Source organism: Tachyglossus aculeatus, chromosome 11 (assembly GCF_015852505.1).
Source record: "Tachyglossus aculeatus isolate mTacAcu1 chromosome 11, mTacAcu1.pri, whole genome shotgun sequence".
Classification (NCBI taxonomy): Eukaryota; Metazoa; Chordata; class Mammalia; order Monotremata; family Tachyglossidae; genus Tachyglossus; species Tachyglossus aculeatus.
This window is the reverse complement of record NC_052076.1, coordinates 32,742,932-32,761,552: the sequence shown is the minus strand read 5'-3', so window position 1 is coordinate 32,761,552 and position 18,621 is coordinate 32,742,932. Positions and strand designations below refer to the sequence as shown.

Here is an 18,621-nt window from a genome sequence, read left to right as displayed (position 1 = left end):
ACCATATATACATATATACAGGTGCTGTGGGGAAGGGAAGGAGGTAAGACGGGGGGATGGAGAGGGGGACGAGGGGGAGAGGAAAGAAGGGGCTCAGTCTGGGAAGGCCTCCTGGAGGAGGTGAGCTCTCAGCAGGGCCTTGAAGGGAGGAAGAGAGCTAGCTTGGCGGATGGGCAGAGGGAGGGCATTCCAGGCCCGGGGGATGACGTGGGCCGGGGGTCGACGGCGGGACAGGCGAGAGCGAGGTACAGTGAGGAGATTAGTGGTGGAGGAGCGGAGGGTGCGGGCTGGGCAGTAGAAGGAGAGAAGGGAGGTGAGGTAGGAGGGGGCGAGGTGATGGAGAGCCTTGAAGCCCAGGGTGAGGAGTTTCTGCTTGATGCGCAGATTGATCGGTAGCCATTGGAGGTTTTTGAGGAGGGGAGTAATATGCCCAGAGCGTTTCTGGACAAAGATAATCCGGGCAGCAGCATGAAGTATGGATTGAAGTGGAGAGAGACACGAGGATGGGAGATCAGAGAGAAGGCTAGTGCAGTAGTCCAGATGGGATAGGATGAGAGCTTGAATGAGCAGGGTAGCGGTTTGGATGGAGAGGAAAGGGTGGATCTTGGCAATGTTGCGGAGCTGAGACCGGCAGGTTTTGGTGACGGCTTGGATGTGAGGGGTGAATGAGAGAGCGGAGTCAAGGATGACACCAAGGTTGCGGGCTTGTGAGACGGGAAGGATGGTAGTGCCGTCAACAGAGATGGGAAAGTGAGGGAGAGGACAAGGTTTGGGAGGGAAGACAAGGAGCTCAGTCTTGGACATGTTGAGCTTTAGGTGGCGGGCGGACATCCAGATGGAGATGTCCTGAAGGCAGGAGGAGATGCGAGCCTGGATGGAGGGGGAGAGAGCAGGGGCAGAGATGTAGATCTGGGTGTCATCAGCGTAGAAGGAAGGAAGCCTTCCTTGACTAATTTCCACTGCCTCGGGTCATCCCAACTGCCACCTTTAGTGCTGTGTATGCACACGTTTACACACACTCACATACACACATGCACACACATATAACTGTTCTTTGTTTTTGAAGAAGACCCCACAGGCAGTGAAATTCACCTACAAGTCCATGTGCAGTTGAAAAGGCCAGTGAGAGACCCATGATTCCAGCCTCACTGTGCACACAAAAATCTGTCCCTTAAAAATAATAGTAATAATAATAATTATGGTATTTGTTAAGCTCTTACTATGTGTCAAACACTGTTCTAAGTGGTGGGGTAGATACAAGGTAATCAAGTTGTCCCACGTGGGGCTCATAGTCTTAAACCCCATTTTACAGATGAGGTAACTGAGGCCAAGAGAAGTTAAGTGACTTGCCCAAAGTCACACAGCTGACAAGAGGCAGAGCCAGGATTAGAACCCACGGCCTCTGACTCCCAAGCCCGTGCTCTTTCCACTAAGCCATGCTGCTTCCCTTGTTGTGATATCTAATTTATTTACATCTTCTAGACTGTGAACCCACTGTTGGGTAGGGACTGTCTCTATATGTTGCCAACTTGTACTTCCCAAGCACTTAGTACAGTGCTCTGCACACAGTAAGCGCTCAATAAATACGATTGATTGATGTATATATTTATTTATTCATGCTTTGCTGTTATTTTTCCTCCTGGTCCCAATGTAGTTTACAATTCATGATTCTCTGCCTTTCTTCCACCTTGACCCCATTCATTCATTCATTCAATCATATTTATTGAGTGTTTACTGTGTGCAGAGCACTGTACTAAGCGCTTGGGAAGTACAGGTCGGCAATATATAGAGACGGTCCCTACCCAACAACGGGCTCACAGTCTACGAGGGGGAGACAGACAAAACAGACAAAACATGTAAACAGGTGTCAAAATCCTACTGGAGGTGTAGGAGTGTCAAAATCACCAGAACAAATAGAATTATAGCGATAGGCATATCATTAACAAAATAAATAGAATAGTTAATATGTACAAGTAGACTGTAAGCTCCTGACGGGCAGGTACTGCATCTTCCACGTCTTTTGTATGTTCCCAAGCATCCAGTAGAGCACTGATGGTGATGAGAATTATGGTATTTGTTAAGCGCTTATTATTTGTCAAGCACTGTTCTAATTGCTGGGGTAGATACAAGCTAATCAGGTTGGACACAGGGCCTGTCCCACATTGGGCTCAAAGTCTTCATCCCCATTTTTCAGATTAATTAATTCATTTAGTCATATTTATTGAATGCTTACTGTGGGCAGAGCACAGTACTAAGCGCTTGGGAAGTACAAATCGGCAACATATAGAGATGATCCCTACCCAACAACGGGTTCACAGTCGAGAAGGGGGAGACAGACAGATGAGGTAACTGAGGCACAGAGAAGTTAAGTTCATTCATTCAATTGTATTTATTGAGCGCTTACTGTGTGCAGAGCACTGTACTAAGAGCTTGGGAAGTATAAGTCAGCAACATATAGAGATGGTCCCTACCCAACAACGGGCTCACAGTCTAGAAGGGGGACTTGCCTATGGTCACACAGCAGACAAGTGGCAGAGCCAGAATTAGAACCCAGGTCCTTCTGAATCCCAGGACCGGGCTGTGTCCACTAGGCCTATACGGAAGCAGCATGCACACCATAGGCACTCAATAAATACTAATGACTGAATGGATGTTTGTCGGCCTACCCTGTCCTGTCTCCCCCATCAAACTGGCAGCCCCTCAAAGGCAGGAGACATGTCCTTTAAACTGTAAGCTCTTGTGGGCAGGGATGTATCTGTTTATTGCTGTATCGTCAAAAGCCTCAAAAATCTCCAGTGGCTGCCTGTCAACCTACGCATCAAGCAAAAACTCCTCACTCTCAGCTTCAAGGCCCTTCATCACCTTGCCCCTCCTACCTCACCTCCCTTCTCTCCTTCTCCAGCCCGGCCCGCACCCTCCGCTCCTCTGTCACCGCTAACCTCCTCACTGTGCCTTGTTCTCGCCTGTTCCGCCATCGACCCCCGGCCCACGTCCTTCCCCTGGCCCGGAATGCCCTCCCTCCTCACATCTGCCAAGCTAGCTCTCTTCCTCCCTTCAAAACCCTACTGAGAGCTCACCTCCTCCAAGAGGCCTTCCCAGACTGAGCCCCCTTCTCCCTCTCCTCCTCCCCATCCCCCCACCCTACTTCCTTCCCCTCCCCACAGCACTTGTATATTTATACAGATTTATTACTATATTTATTTTACTTGTACATATTTGCTATTCTATTAATTTTGTTAATGATGTGCATTTAGCTTTAATTCTATTTGTTCTGATGACTTTGACACCTGTCTACATGGTTTGTTTTGTTGTCCGTCTCCCCCTTCTAGACTGTGAGCCTGTTGTTGGGTAGGGACCATCTCTATATGTTGCCAACTTGTTCTTCCCAAGCATTTAGTTCAGTGCTCTGCACACATTAAGTGCTCAATAAATACGATTGTATGAATGAATGAATTGTACTCTCCCAAGCTTTTAGTACAGTGCTCTGCACACGGTAAGTGCTCAATAAATACGACTGAATGAATGAATGAATGAATGTTTCCTCCTTTGCCCCCTCTCCCTTCTGGGCCTTCCGGTGACTCCCCAGTTGCCCCTTCCCCATCCTGCCCCTCCCTGCTCCAAGCCTCCTCCACCCTGGAGCTGCCTGGCCTTGCTCTACGTGGGGATCCTGCCCGTGATCCCCACCACTGCCCCGGTATTCGCTGAGTAACTGGGATGGCCCGGGAGCCGGAGCCGAGGCAGAGGGACAGGTCTGGCTAGTTCTGCTCTGTTGTTTGCACCTGGGATTACCTCACAAGGACCGGCCTACAGGCTCCCCCGCCCCACCCGCTGTTGGCCCGGCCCCCTTCCCGGCACCACCAGAACAGAGCAGGTGCCGGGGCCCCATGGAGCAGCTGGCCCGGTGAGCGGGGCAGGACCCCCTCAGCCATCATGGAGAGGGCCAGCCAACCGGTGAGTGCCACAGGGCCAACCTAGCCCATGGGAACAGACTTCGGGGCTGGAGGCTCACAGAAGACCTCTCCTGGGGAGGAAGGGAGCATTTGGGATCTGGCTGGGGAGCCAGAATGCCCATCCCTACTGTGGGCATGCAGTGTTGGGGACTTCCTCCCTACCTCCCCCAGTCTTCTTGGCTCCTGGTGCAGCCCCCAACACCCAGGATGAGACTCTTCCCAGGTGGAAGCCCTTGGGATGAGGCAGAAGAAGGGAGAGTCCCATTTCTCAGCCAACACTGACAGGGAAATCCAGGCCAAGGCCCAGTCCCAGTCTAGCTCGTTTCCCTGCCCTCCCTGGCTGGTCCTTTCTTCCCCATCAGAGGTCATCCCAGGTCCCTGGCCTTCAACCCTCTGGGGCCTCCATCCGCCATCTCTCTGGAGTCTCCCAGCCCGGTTCCCCAGAACCATGAAGATGGGGAAGAGGGAAGAGAGTGAGGGCCAGCACGGGGAACTTTTGAAGGGGGTCATCTGGGGTGTGGGACAGGGGCTCAGCTGGGCTGCTGGGGTCGGTGTTACCATTATGGTCAGCACCTTTAAATGTGGCTGGGAAGGGTCAGCAACATCCCTAAGCCCCCAACATGAAATGGTCTCTCCCAGACAGCCTGAAACCGTCCCTCCGGAGCAGCCTGGATCCCTGCCCTCGGCCTAGAATGATCCCTACTGGGCAACCTGAGTCCCTGCCCCTGGCCTGGAACAGTCTCTCCTGGGCAGCCTGGGTCCCTGCTCCCAGCCTGGAATGTTATCTCCTAGGCAGCCCAATCCTTTGCTCCTTGCTAAGTGGTCTCTGTCCTCTTTGGCACTGGCCAGTCTATTCATTCATTCAATTCATTTAATCGCATTTATTGAGTACTTACTGTGTGCAAAGCACTGTACTAAGTGCTTGGGAGAGTACAATACAGTAATAAACAGATGCATTCCCTGCCCGTAATGAGCTTACCATCTAGAGGGGGGATACAGATATTAAAACAAATAAATAAATTATAGCTATGTACATAAGTGCTTTGGAGCTGGGAGGGCGGAAGAAAAAAGGGAGCAAGTCAGAACGGTGCAGAAGGGAGTGGGAGAAGTGGAAAGGGGGTGCTTAGTCTGGGAAGGCCTCTTGGAGTTGATGTGCCTTCAGTAAGGCTTTGAAGGTGGGGAGATGAACTATCTGTCGGATTTTAGGAGGGAGGGCGTTCCAGCCCAGCGACAGGATGTGGGCTAGGGGTTGGCGGAGAGACAGGCGAGATCGAGGCTCAGTGAGAAGGTTAGCATTAGAGGAGCCAAGTGTGTGACCTGGGTTGTAGAAGGAGAGTACTGAAGTGAGATAGGGGGTTGCAAGATGGTGGAGTGCTTTAAAACCAATGGTGAGAAGTTTTTGTTTGATGTGGAGGTGGATGGGCAACCACTAGAGTTTTTTGAGGAGTGGGGTGATATGTCCTGAGTAGTTTTGTAGAAAAATGATTCAGGCAGCAGAGTGAAGTATAGACTGGAGTGGGAGAGATGGGAGGCTGGGAGGTCAGCAAGGAGGCTGATGGAGTAATCCAGGAGGGATAGGATGAGTGATTGTATTAACGTGGTAGCAGTTTGGATGGAGAAGAAAGGGTGGATTTTAGCAATGTTGTGAAGCTCTGACAGACAGGATTTAGTGATGGATTGAATATGTGGGTTGAATGAGAGAGGAGTCAAGGATAACACCAAGGTTACAGGCTTGTGAGACAGGAAGGATGGTGCAGCATAGCTCTGGGCCGGAATCTCCTTGAGTATCCCCCAGTGATTTGACCTTGGGACTGGGTGAAGGGAGAGGCCAGGGCACCTGGAAATCCATGTGAGCAAGGCCAAAACATCTTCTCCCACCACATCCCCCATTCCCAGGAGGGTCCAATGAGCAACAAAATTGCCACTTTGACCCCTTGCTGGATACCAATCATCAACCCCGCTGGGGGATGCTCCTGGCTGGATATCGGAGCCCCCCCATCCCTATCCCAAGCCAGGAAACAGTTTCTTCTGGAGTTGGGTCTCCCCTGCCAGATCCAATCCCAGGGCCCCCACTCTTCCCCCATCCCCGCTGCAGCCCTGGGGCCTCGCCCTCTGAGGGTCACACCTCAATCGTTCCTCCAGCTCTGCTGTCCCCTCTTGGACAGGGCTCGACTGGGCCATTTGGGTGCGGGTAGGTTGTGGTGGGTTGCAGAGAGGACCCAGGGATTTTGGGTCCTGAATACACCCCACCCCCGCCCATCCATCGGTGGGCCTCACCTGCTCCCATCTCTAGAACTCATGACTTTCCAATATGATTGGTCCTGGGGTGAGGAAGGAAATTGAAATGGCTCTTGGTGGTGGGCTGTGGTGGGCTGGTTAGGGTCCGGGGTTCTTCAGCAAGAAGACTAAAACTTATCAGCTTTCCCTTACCCAATTAAGGGCACAAAGAGGCAAGATAGGTTTACTCAACAGCAGGAGAATGGTAGATTAGACATCAAGAAGGACTTCCTATTGGAAAGTTTTTAGACCCAGGAACAGGTGGCTGCAGGGAAAGGAAGGGGTGGGGTACACAAACTCAGGGAAGAGTCCCTTCTGTCCAGTCGGTTTAAGTGTGACCCTTGGGGCAGGGGAATGGACTTGGTGACCTCTTTGGATCCCTTCTTCTCCCTGCCCCTTGGCCCTTGGCCCCTGACCAGCTCGCCTATAACAGTCCCCCGAACTGTCCTTGATTAAGGAGGATTTTGGGGATTGGGGGCCACAGGGCCGGGGGGACGCACCCCCTTCCAGTAGGCTTAGTTCTGACCTGCCCATAGCAGGCACTCCAGAGCCCAACACTTCAGCAGTGGCCCCCTCCCTGGCTGTCTGGTGAGGGAGGAGGGAAGGATGGGGAAGAAACTGGAAACAGCAGGCACTTTGGGGTAAGCTGATGAGGTGGGGCCCAGGACACAATCACCCTGTGTCTCACCAAACCACCCTGTTCCAGCCCGGCCCCACTGGTTGCCACCTGTCCTATCCCTGGAGCCAAGCTGGCAGGGAGCGTGCGGCGTGGCCACGGACAGGTGGATGGATCAGCAGCCGATTCATCGGGAAAATCCTGGGCAGGCCGCACTCGATCTCAAGTGACCCCACCCCAACTCCAGCTGGGCCATGGCTCCAGGACCAGACTCAGGCTAGCAGCCAGCTCCTGAGGCAACGGGGGCCGGTGCTTGGGGCTCCTGGCTCTTGGGGGTAATAGGGGCAGGTGCCCATGGCATTCCCACCATCTTGGGGTGGTGGGAGAGTACTGGGACTTGTGCCCTGGGAATCCCAGCTCCTGGAGGTAATGCCACCTACGCCCATGGGTTTCCCAGCTCCTAGGGTTGATGGGGCCTGTCATGGGGCCTCCTCATGCCTAGAGGTGATGGGGTTGGTGTCCCTTGGATTTCCAGCTCCTGGGGTGATGGGACAGTGTCTCCAGGCTCCTAGCTCCTAAAGGTTTCCTGGAGTTCCCATCCGAAGCAGGGGAACAGTGGTTTCCCCCGCCAAGCTGCCAGGGCTGGCTCCACTGTCTCCAACAACAGGGAGGATTAGTCCTACATGCCAGGGGGAACTGGAGGCTCTGAGAGGTTAAGGGGCTTTCCAGAGGACAGACAGCATGCCGCGGTCTAGCCCTTGCCATTGCCCTGCCATCACCCCCATCTTTGACCCCTCTGTCATCCCATCCCTGCATCGGGCAGCCCCAGCATCAGCAGGCGGGAGCAAGGCAGGATGGGCATAGACCCAGTAGCTTCTGTAGCATCCCTAAGGGCCAGGGTTCCCCTCCACCTCCTCCTGGCCTTTCCCACAGCCTGGGTCTGGCACTCCCAGGAATTGGGACAGGAGCCAGCCTGGTCTGGAATGGTTGGATTCCCATCTACCCCCAAAGACACTTCTGGGGCCCTGAAGAAAAGATGCTGGAGGCCAGAGACACAGGGGTCCCTCCTAACTCATTGATTTCAAATTCCTGATTCGATTCAAGGGCTGGGGTTGGTGGGGATGGGGCAAGGTGAAAGTGTGGAACCATCATGCATCCCGGGAAGACCCCCTCCTCCCAGGAGGGGACTGAGGGGGAGGTAGGGCAGTGAAGCAGCATTAGTGACTCTCCCTCTCCCTCTTCTTTTCCAGAATGCTCCTCCCTCTACAGCCCGGGCCGCCCCAGTGAGCTCAGGTGAGACAGAACAGGAGAGATGGGGTGCAGGAGTTGGGGGGATGTGAGCGTCTGGCCGGAGCTGGGGTCTCCCAGGGGTGGAGACTCTGTTCCATTAACCTGCTTGGGGATGGGGAGGGGAAAGATGCAGGGTGAGTCGGGGGCATTTAAACTTCCTTGATTTCGACCCCCTGAAATATTATTATTATTATTATTATTATTGTTCTATTTGTTAAGTGCTTACTTTGTGTCAAGCTCTGTACTGAGCGCTGGGGTAGTTGCCGCTCACCTCCTCACTGTACCTCGTTCTCGCCTGTCCCGCCATCGACCCCTGGCCCACGTCCTCCCCCGGCCCAGAATGCCCTCCCTCTACACATCCGCCAAGATAGCTCTCTTCCTCCCTTCAAAGCCCAACTGAGAGCTCACCTTCTCCAAGAGACCTTCCCAGACTGAGCCCCCTTTTTCCTCTCCTCCTCCCCATCCCCTCTGCCTTACCTCCTTCCCCTTCCCACAGCACCTGTATATATGTTTGTACAGATTTATTACTCTATTTATTTTACTTGTATATTTTTACTATTCTATTTATTTTGTTAATGATGTGTTCTGATGACTTGACACCTGTCCACATGTTTTGTTTTGTTGTGTGTCTCCCCCTTCTAGACTGTGAGCCCCTTGTTGGGTAGGGACCATCTCTATGTGTTGCCAACTTGTAGTTCCCAAGTGCTTAGTACAGTGCTCTGCACACAGTAAGTGTTCAATAAATACGATTGAATGAATGAATGAAATACAAGCTAATCAGATCAGATACAGTCCCTGCTCCAAATGGAGCTCACAATCGAAGTAGGAGGGAGAACAGGCATTGAATTCCTATTTTACAGGTGAGGAAACTGAGGTATAGAGATGAGTGCCTTATCAGAGATCACACAGAGGGAAATGGCAGATCCAAAATTAGAACCCAGATCCTCTGACTCCCAAGCCCATGATCTTCACCGTTGGCTATGCTGTTCCTCATATTTCCTAAGATGGGCCTGCCTAAACTTCCCCTCCCCCTGGAGAGACAGTCCCCTTTCCAAAAGTCCCTGGAAACCAGGGAGAGGGGCTTTGTCCTGGAAACAGCTTGTCCCGCAATTAGGGGGAGACAGATCCTGATCTGGAGGAGCCGGGAGTCCTGATGAGCGTCCGGCTGGGCCAGCCTTGTCTCCCTCTTCCTCCTCTGCTCCTGCCCCAAGGGTCTCACCCACCCCCACTGCCCGCCCACTCCTAGGTGTCACCGTGTCCGTGCCCAAGATCACATGGCAGGGGAACCGGAGGCGGCTGACCCTCATTGGCAGCATCGTCGTGCTCGTCGGCCTGGTCCTGGCCCTCATCCTCCTGTGTAAGCTCCATCCCCGGTGCCGGCCGGTTAACCTGGGGAGGGGATGGGATGCAAAGGACCCTGAGCCAAGAGTCTCCCCATCCCTCCTCCCTCCCACACTGAGCGCCCAGGAGGCCTCTCGCCGAGACTCAGCCCAACCTCCAGATGGAAAGACTGAGGCCTGGCATGGAAAACCTCTCCAGAGGCAGAATCTGAGCCCAGCTCCCCCAGCCCCATTCTGGCAGGGGAGTTGTCCCCATCCACCTGCAACCCCGGGGAGGGAGGAGCCCCTCTGGGGTTGGGGGGAGGGGGAGGAGGGAAGCCTGGTGTGGGATCACAGTGAGTGGGTGGTTCTGAGCTTCTTCAGTCCTGGCCACAGAGGGGTGGAAGGGCATGGGGAGGAGCAGAGCTTCATGGTAGAGACAGTCAGGGGCCTTGTGGAAGAGGCACTGTGGCCAGCCAGGGTTTTCCTGACAGATATGGGTGAGACAATTGCCCGGTCGTTTCCTGGGGACTCCAACTCCTCCCCATGGAGGTCAAGGGGGATCTAAGGTCCGCGGAGAGGGCAGACCTTTGCCCCTCAAAGCCCCAGGTGATCAGTGCATGCAAGGACCACATGGTCAAGGCGGTGACTGGGTTCCCCTCCCCTTCCAGTCCACTTCTGGAGGGGCCAAACGGGGATCCACTACCACGAGCCGGTCGAGAGCTGCAGCAAGAGTGCCCGGCGCTGCGACGGGGTGGTGGACTGCAAGCTCGGGAGTGATGAGCTGGGCTGTGGTATGGGGACCCTCATGGGCTGGGTGGGAAGTGGGCAGGAGCCAACGGGGGTTGGGAGGGACATGTGGGTGAGGACCTTTGGAGGCTCATTATTATGGATGTGGGCAGGGGAATGCCTTCCTTGGTGCTTGTGAGTCCACGGTGGGTACTGATGTGCATCTGTTGGGTGTTCAACTACATGCATTCATGTGTATATACGGAGTGTGTTCGCCTGCTCAATTATGAGTATGCATATGTGCATGTGGACAGCTGTGTATGCATGCTCAACTATAACCATGCATGTTTACACATGGATCATCATCATCAACAGTATTTATTGAGGGCTTACTGTGGGTGGAGCAGTGTACTGAGTGCTTGGGTCTGCATGCTCAACTCTGCACATGCAGTTTTGCATGTGTACATATGGGCAGGTATGCCTGCATGCTCAAGTATGTCCGTGCATGAGTGCATATGGATGGGTGTGTCTGCATGCTCACCTATGGGCATGGGTGAGTACATGTAAGAAGCATATTCAAATACATGAATGCCTGTTCATATCTATGCATAAGTGTGTTTGCAAAGGAACACGTGACCATACTTGGACAAGAGATCCGGGGGTCCCCCAGCACACCAAAACCCCCAGGGCCGCTTGGTGTCATTTGCCCCTTGCAGCCGTGTTTCTCCATGACCTGTTCCGGTGGCTCTGGGCCTCCAGCATCTGAGCCTCACACAGGCCCAGGGCTGGGAATCCAGAGTCCGATTCCTGGCGGGGCCCTGGCCTTGGCCTTCCAGATGCCCGGGGTGGAGAGCTGAGGCTGCGGGTAGCAGGAATTGGCAGGAAGGCCTTTGATCTCTGGAATTTAATGTAATGGGAAGGTGACGCCCGTCCTGGTGTCCAAGGCTGGCAGTGGCCATGGGGCTCGTGCTCTCCGTTCCACCCCCAGCAATTTCCATCCCCCACCCTCCCAATTGTGTCCGCAGTGAGGTTTGACTGGGACCAGTCCTTACTCAGGGTCTACTCTGGGACTCAGCGGCAGTGGCTTCCTGTATGCAGCGATGGCTGGAACAGTACTTATTCCACCAAGACGTGCCAGCAGCTGGGGTTTCAGAGGTGACTCTCCCGCGGTCCTCGGTCTGGGGGCTTCTCTGCCCGGCTCCACTGAAGGATCACTAGAAAAGGAGACCTGGTCAGGGAGCCCACAGTCCCCAAATCCCTGCCCTGGTGGAGGGGAGTGATGATGCAGATAATGCAAAGCAACTGTTAAGGCAGAGCAGGGGCGATGGGCACAGTGACGGTCCTGACAGGATCAATCAATCAATCATATTTATTTAGCACTTACTGTATACTTACTGTGTGCAGAGCACTGTATTAAGCACTTGGGAGAGTAGACTATAAAAATAAAACAGTTGTATTTTGGCAGTTATTGTTGAGGGCTGGGGGTGCCCAGTGTGAGAGAGCATAGGAGCAAGATGGGTTTGTAGCAGCATGGCTCAGTGGAAAGAGCATGGGCTTTGGAGTCAGAGGTCATGGGTTCAAATCTTGGCTCCACCACATGTCTGATGTGTGACCTTGGGCAAGTCACTTAACTTCTTGGAGCTTCAGTTACCTCATCTGTAAAATGGGAATGAAGACTGTTAGCCCCACGTGGGACAACCTGATCACCTTGTATCCCCCCCCCAGCGCTTAGAACAGTGCTTTGCATATAGTAAACACTTAACAAATGCCATTATTATTATTATTATTATTATTATTATTATTATTATTATTATTAATCGACTGCAAATAATACACAACACGGATAAACCAAGAGGGAACATTTAAGAATTCCTGTCTAATGGGAAAGCAGGGTCGAGTTTAGGCTCCTCCTACACGGAGGAAGAGGGTGAGAGCTTTTTTTTAAATGGCATTTGTTAAGCCCTTACTATGTGCCAGGCATTGTACTAAGTAAGCACTAGGGTAGATAAAAGCAAATCGGGATGGACACAGCCCATGTCCCTCCTGGGGCTTACAGTCTTAATCCCCATTTTACAGATGAGGTAACTGAGACACGAATAATTTCCTTGAAGGGCTCTCTCTCTGTCTCTCTGTCTCTCTCTGGGTCTCTCTTGTTTGGAGGGTAGGAGGAGATTGGGGAAAACCTTAGACAAGGTCATCTAACCTGTAGGAGATAGAGGCAGCCGAATACATCATTGAGGGGGGTTATGGGGCCATAGGTCATCATCATCATCATCATCATCAATTGTATTTATTGAGCACTTACTGTGTGCAGAGCACTGTACTAAGCGCTTGGGAAGTACAAGTTGGCAACATATAGAGACAGGTCATGTATGGAATGGTCGGAATGGCAGGAGAATAGCATCTTTGACCAAGAAGTTTAGAAGGGTAGACAATATGCCTTTCAGAGTTCTTTTCAGACTGAGGATTTGGATTGGCAGACCCCTGGGATAATGGGCTTTCAGGTCATGGTTGCTAGGGGAAAAGCTTCAGCCAGTCTGAGCCTAGGTCCCTCCATCTGCAGAATGGGGGCAGCTGGAGGAGAGGCACTGAGCATTTTCCTGGGGACCTGAAGGCCATGAAGTCAGGTTGGCAGGAAGGAGCCCCAAGACTTGGGGAACGCTTCTTAACTCTGCTGCCCCTCTGATGCCTGCAGTGCTTTCCACACGGACGAGGTCTCCAGGAAAGGGTTTGGGGAGAGTTTCTCTGTCTCAGAATTCCACGGCTCCATCCAGGCAAGCATCAACAGGTAGGCAGAGGGGGACTGGGCAAGGGTGGGAATCAGCAAGTGATGTCCTGGCCCTGACCCTCTCAGTGGCATCAGGGGAGACCCCAGACCATCCTGGAAGCCCTCCCTCAAAACCAAACACACCCTCTTTCCCTTCCCATCTTCATCCTCTACTGGCTCGTGCCCCTACATGGTGACTAAGTAAGCCTGCTCTCTGACCCACCTCAAACATATCAGGAGTATTTATTGAGCACCAGCTATGTACTGGGTGCTTGGGAGAGTATATTAGAGTTGGTAGACCTAGTCCCTTCCCCAAGGGGCTCACAGTCAAGCAGGGGACGTAAACATGAAAGATAGGGTAGTTACAGATCCGCAATCTGTGATTTCCCTCAAGATATCTCCTCCTTACATGGAATGGCCTTCTTGCTTTTCTTCAACAAAGACCATTTCCCCCGCCCCCCAAGCTCCCCATATGCCAACTTGTCTGGGTGATACAAGTCCAGGGCTGACTTGGGTTTGATCAACAACAAACACCTTCAAGGCCCCAAACAGAGAACAGTCTGGGTCGCTGCCCCTGGGGGATGCCCAACTTGTGCAGGGAACTTATCCAGGACATGAGGAATGGACCAGCTCTCTTTGAGACCATCCAGTGGCCTGGGGGTTGCCATGTCCCCTGAGTACCCCTCCCCTCCCTGCCAGCCCCACTATGACTTCCCTTTCCCAACTTTGAGGTTTCACCTCCCCTAGGTCTGACTGCCCCTCCCAACGTTTCGTCTCTCTCCGCTGCACAAGTGAGAAGATTCTTTGACCTTTCAACTTTGGACCAGAGGGAAGGGAGGATTTGGGGTTGGGAAGCTGGAGGGTTGGAGTAGGGGAGAAGTAGCCCTTATTTTGGGGGCACCCAAGCTTGTTCTCTGCACATCTTGCTCTGGAGGGGGTGTGTGAGGAGGGGGAGGGTGGGAGCACCCCAGGGCTGTCAGGCATAGGACAGTTGGTGTTCCTGGGAGGGGGGTACTGTCTCCACCGCCCCATCCAAAACCCAACACTGCAGAGGGGAGGGGAGGGAGTTGGAGTTACCCATTTTTGTTCTCTCCCATCCAGACTGTGGTATGCGGGCCATCACGGGCCGAATAGTTGGGGGGGGCCCTGGCCCCTGAGAACAAGTGGCCCTGGCAGGTCAGCCTCCACTACGGCCCGACACACATCTGCGGTGGCACCATCATCGACTCCCAGTGGGTGCTGACCGCAGCTCACTGCTTCTTTGTGTAAGTTACCGGACCGCAGCCAGGGTGGCGAGGGGGATTGTGGTTAGCCTTAGGTGGGCCTGAGAGTGGGTTGGAGGGGGTGGCTGGGGAGAGGCCGGGGTGAGGCTGGGAAAGCAGCTGTGGTTACAATTTGAGAGGTCACCTCATCCATCCCCTGCCCCCCAACTCCCCGCCTCTGGGCTCGGGCCCAGGGCGACATTTGGGGACGGGGGCTGGATCCCTCTGCTCTTGACATCTCTCAAAGGACCCGGGAGAAGATCCTTGAGGGCTGGAAGGTGTACGCGGGCACCAACAACCTGCTCCAGCTGCCGGAAGCTGCCAGCGTCTCCAAGATCATCATCAACAGCAACTACTCTGATGAGCACGACGACTATGACATCGCCCTGATGAGACTGGCCAAGCCCCTACCCCTGTCGGGTGAGTGGGCAGTCATCCTGGCCAGGTGCAGGCCCAGAGGACCCCTGTTGGGGTGGGGGGTTGTGGGGAGTGGCGGTTGGAGAGGACCTCTAGGCACTGCCCCCGGTTCCCCGCTCGGTTTTACTCAGCTGTTTGGGCAGCCTCCTGGTGGTGCCCTGCCCTTTCATTGCCCGCCCAGCCTGCCGTGCCCCGCGGGAGGTGGGGTGGGGGTGAGTCAGGGCAATTACGGCCCTTTGGGAGAGGAGGAAGAAACCGAGGCAAGGTGAGCTGGGAGGGGTTGGCATTGGGATATGGGATGAGTCAGGGGCCATGGATCCAAACCTGTGCTGATTGGGCAGAGAGGGCCCTTGGGCGGGGTGGGGGGCTTCAGGGAGCAATAAGGGGAAAGGGGAGAGAAAGGAAAGGGAGAAGGGAGGGAGGGCAGAAGGGAAGGGAGAATAGAGGTGGGAAGTGTCGGTTCGCCAAAGGATGGGGTCTGGCTGGCCTTTCCCCCACGCTTCGGCCAACCCCATGAGGCTGGGGACTGAGCCCGGAGCCGTGGCCCTTTCAGCCCAGGTGCATCCTGCCTGCTTGCCCATGCACGGCCAGACCTTCAGCCGCGACGAGTCCTGCTGGATCACCGGTTTCGGCAAGACCAAGGAGACGGACGGTGAGGGGGCGACGGCGGTGGGCACGGGTTGAGGGAGGAGAGAGGGCAGCTCCCAGGCCCTACTAGAACCACAGGAGGGACGGGGATAAGTCAGTGCAGCTGGGAAAGACTCCAGGATCAGAGGAATAAAAGGAGCTTTGGAGTATGTCAGAGGCCCGGTCCAGCCTGGGGCCCATCCTGTTCAGGGGGTGGGGGTGGGGGGAATGCAATCTTAACTTCTGGAGGGGTGGGGAGACAGGTGTTGGAGTTCTCCCAGTCTTCACAGATTGCCTGTGTTTCTTTAGGCACGTCACTTAACCTCTCTGGGGCTCCGTCTTTCCCTCTGGGAAATGGGGAAAAGTGTTTGTGGCAGGAAGTGGCAAGAGGATGGATAAGACTGAGGCTAAGAATGGGCACTGAGCCTGGGATTGAGGAGCATGGAGGGGCTGGCAGTGGAAGGGGGGCCCAGGTGGATTCATTCATTCAATTGTATTTATTGAGCGCTTACTGTGTGCAGAGCACTGTACTAAGCGCTTGGGAAGTACAAGTTCGCAACGTATCCTTTGTGCTGGCGGGGCGCAGTCCCAACAAAACAAAGTCCCCCCCCGGCCAACTAATGTATGTCTCTGCTAATGTGTGTCTCTGCTAATGTATGTCTCTGCGAATGTCTTTGCTAATGTATGCCTCCTCCAGCGTCTGTTTTTGTGAGTGTGCATCTTTGCTCGTGTGTGGCTCTGCAAGTTTGTGTCTCCGCTAATGTATCTCTGAGTGTGTTTCCATTAGGGTATCTTTTTGAGGGTCTGTGTAACAGTGATAAGAATGGAATTGTGGTGTTTGCTGTGCACGTGCCAAGCACTATGTTAAGCACTGGGGTGGATACAACACCAGCAGATCAGACACAGTCCCTGCCCCACAAGGGGCAGTTGTGTTTCTCTGCAAGTGTATGTCTCAACCGCCATGTGAATCCCATCTCTGCGGGAATCCACGTCTGTGCGGATTCAACTGTCCCTGGGAAATGCTGGCCGGGAGGAGACCACCTCTGGGTCCAGAGCAGGGTCCCTGGGGGAATGAGGGCCCCCTAAAGTGCCTCCAGTGACCCCTGTCCCTGCAGAGAAGACCTCACCATACCTGCGAGAGGTGCAGGTGGGGCTCATTGCCTTCCACCAATGCAACGACTACTCCGTGTATGACGGCTACCTGACGCCCCGCATGATGTGTGCCGGTGACCTCCGCGGGGGGAGAGACTCGTGTCAGGTGAGGACGGGCAGGGGGCCCCGAAGCAGGGGATGGGCAGCAAGTGGGGGGACCACCATATTTTGGGGCCCAGGGTGCCCCGATCTGACTCCCAGCCTCTCCCAGGGCGACAGCGGGGGACCCCTGGTGTGTGAGGTCAACAACCACTGGTACCTCACGGGGGTCACCAGCTGGGGCACGGGCTGCGGGCAGAGGAACAAGCCTGGCGTCTACACCAAGGTGACCGAGGTGCTGGACTGGATATACAGCAAAATGGAGGTGTGAAGGACTGGGAGTAAACGGAGGGGTAGGGGTGGGGTGGGCCCTGGAGGCATCCACAGACCCAGGCCTTGTTGCAAGAGCACAGAGGGTCCTGGATCAGGGAGATTGGAGTTTGGGTCTTTAGGATGCCAGCAGTGAAGGGCATTCCTCCTCCCTAGCAGATACAGAATGCCCCATCCTGAGCCTCCCTTAGTAGGGAAAGCCCCCCTAGCCCACAGTAGTATAACCCAAATTCTGAGTTGGCTTGGAGTCTCCACTCTGGGGACCCATCCTAATCATGGGTGGGCCTGGGGCCGGCAAGGGGGGAAGGCAGCCCTGACTCCTGAGGGTGTGGGGAGACAGGAGTTGGAGTTCTCCCAACCACCACAGCGTGTCTTTAGGCAAGTCACTTAACCTCTCTAGGCCTCCATCTCTCCCTCTAGGAAGTGGGGAGGAGCATAGGTGGCAGGAAGTGGCAGGAGGATGGATGAGACTGAGGCTAGCAATGGGCATTGATCCCAGGATTGGGGGTCAGGGCGGGGCTGGCAGTGGTCCCCACACCAGTCTACTGCCCTGCCCATTTCCTGCTAACACGCATCCCTGCTCCTCTCCAGAAGGAAATGAGGTCCGGGAATCTCTGAGTGGAGGCCCTGTGTGCCACCTACAGCCCCGAATGAGAAGACTTCTGGAGGTGAAGCTACCAGCTTGTTTGCAGGGTTTCCTGGGGGATGGGGATAGCAGGGCAGAGATGCCAGGAGACCACCAGCTTCTTCTCCGAAGTGTCCTTTGCCCACTCCCCACCCCTGTATGTGCTCGCACCTGTGTGTGTGCACATGTCTCATCAGAGTCAGGACAGCAATAATGCTGGGCCCCTGCTGGGCCAGGGGGAGGAGCCCTGTGCTGCTCACACACTCCACCACATGTCCGGGACCCTTGCCAATGCCAGTGGGTGGAGCACAGGACATTGCCCTCACTTCACTGGACCAGTCCCACCCTGGGGCTCAGCTCTGAGACGACCGGGCAAGAGGGTCTGCTCCCATTTCGCTCACCGGCTGGCCGCAGCCGAAACATTCTTCCCCTCCCAGGCCCTTCCCCGTAGCCTCACAGCTGATGTCTCAGGCACTGCCAGCCCTACACCTCCATCCCCCTGCCTATCCGGAGGAACTCATAATCCAACCTGTGTCCAGGCGGTAACGACCCCTGAACCCAGGACAGACCCCGATGCATCTCTGGAGAGTCAGCCCCCAAGAAGGGCACTTGCAAGTCCAGCTGAGATCTGGTTGTCCTGGGTTCATCTGGAGAATCTGCAGCCAGGCACCAAGAGTCCCATCCCCAGCGCCGCTGGCGGCCTCCTCGGGCCCTCTGGCCTGGCGACATGCCTTGCAGACTTGTGGTCAGGGCAGACAGTGCCAGTGGGACTTTGACAGTGACTCTGCTTAGGTGGTGCGATTCCTGCAATCCTGACACTCTGCCCCCACTGCCCCTCATCCCCACCCTGCCAGATCCTCCTGCCAGACAGGGGATGCCCTCTGTGCGCAGGGCCCCAGAAAGCCGTGACTGCAGGGCTGGCCCTTGCCCAAAACTCTGGGGCCCCGGTGGAGATGAATGAACAGTATCTGGTGCCCTCAATCCCACCCTGCCACCCTGGAGCCCCCTCACCCCAACTCTCATTTGACCTTCCAGCCCCAGAGCGTGGCATCCTATCAATGATAAGTAGTTTTTTCCTTACTGCTTTGCCCTTGGTTCATGTTCCCTTGGCAGTGCCACGGAGACCCCCTCCATGCCCATTCTGTTCCCACTGCCCCAGCTATTGGCCTGGGGCCACGCCTCTTCCTCCTTCCCCCTGGACCATGGAGACAGCCCCATCCC

General features: G+C 54.7%; 1 protein-coding gene across 1 annotated transcript; it reads left to right on the top strand.

The window, feature by feature from the left end:
- Positions 1–3,930: 3,930 nt before the first annotated feature.
- Positions 3,931–17,441, top strand: TMPRSS13 (transmembrane serine protease 13). Its single transcript, XM_038754294.1, is given in 16 exon segments — positions 3,931–3,951; positions 6,661–6,815; positions 7,667–7,712; positions 8,094–8,136; positions 9,380–9,490; positions 10,124–10,246; positions 11,207–11,336; positions 12,877–12,969; positions 13,696–13,739; positions 14,050–14,084; positions 14,086–14,213; positions 14,458–14,630; positions 15,181–15,279; positions 16,370–16,512; positions 16,618–16,770; positions 17,367–17,441. Coding segments are annotated over 16 exon segments (1,524 nt in total). The 3' UTR covers positions 17,394–17,441.
- The last annotated feature ends 1,180 nt before the right edge of the window (positions 17,442–18,621 follow it).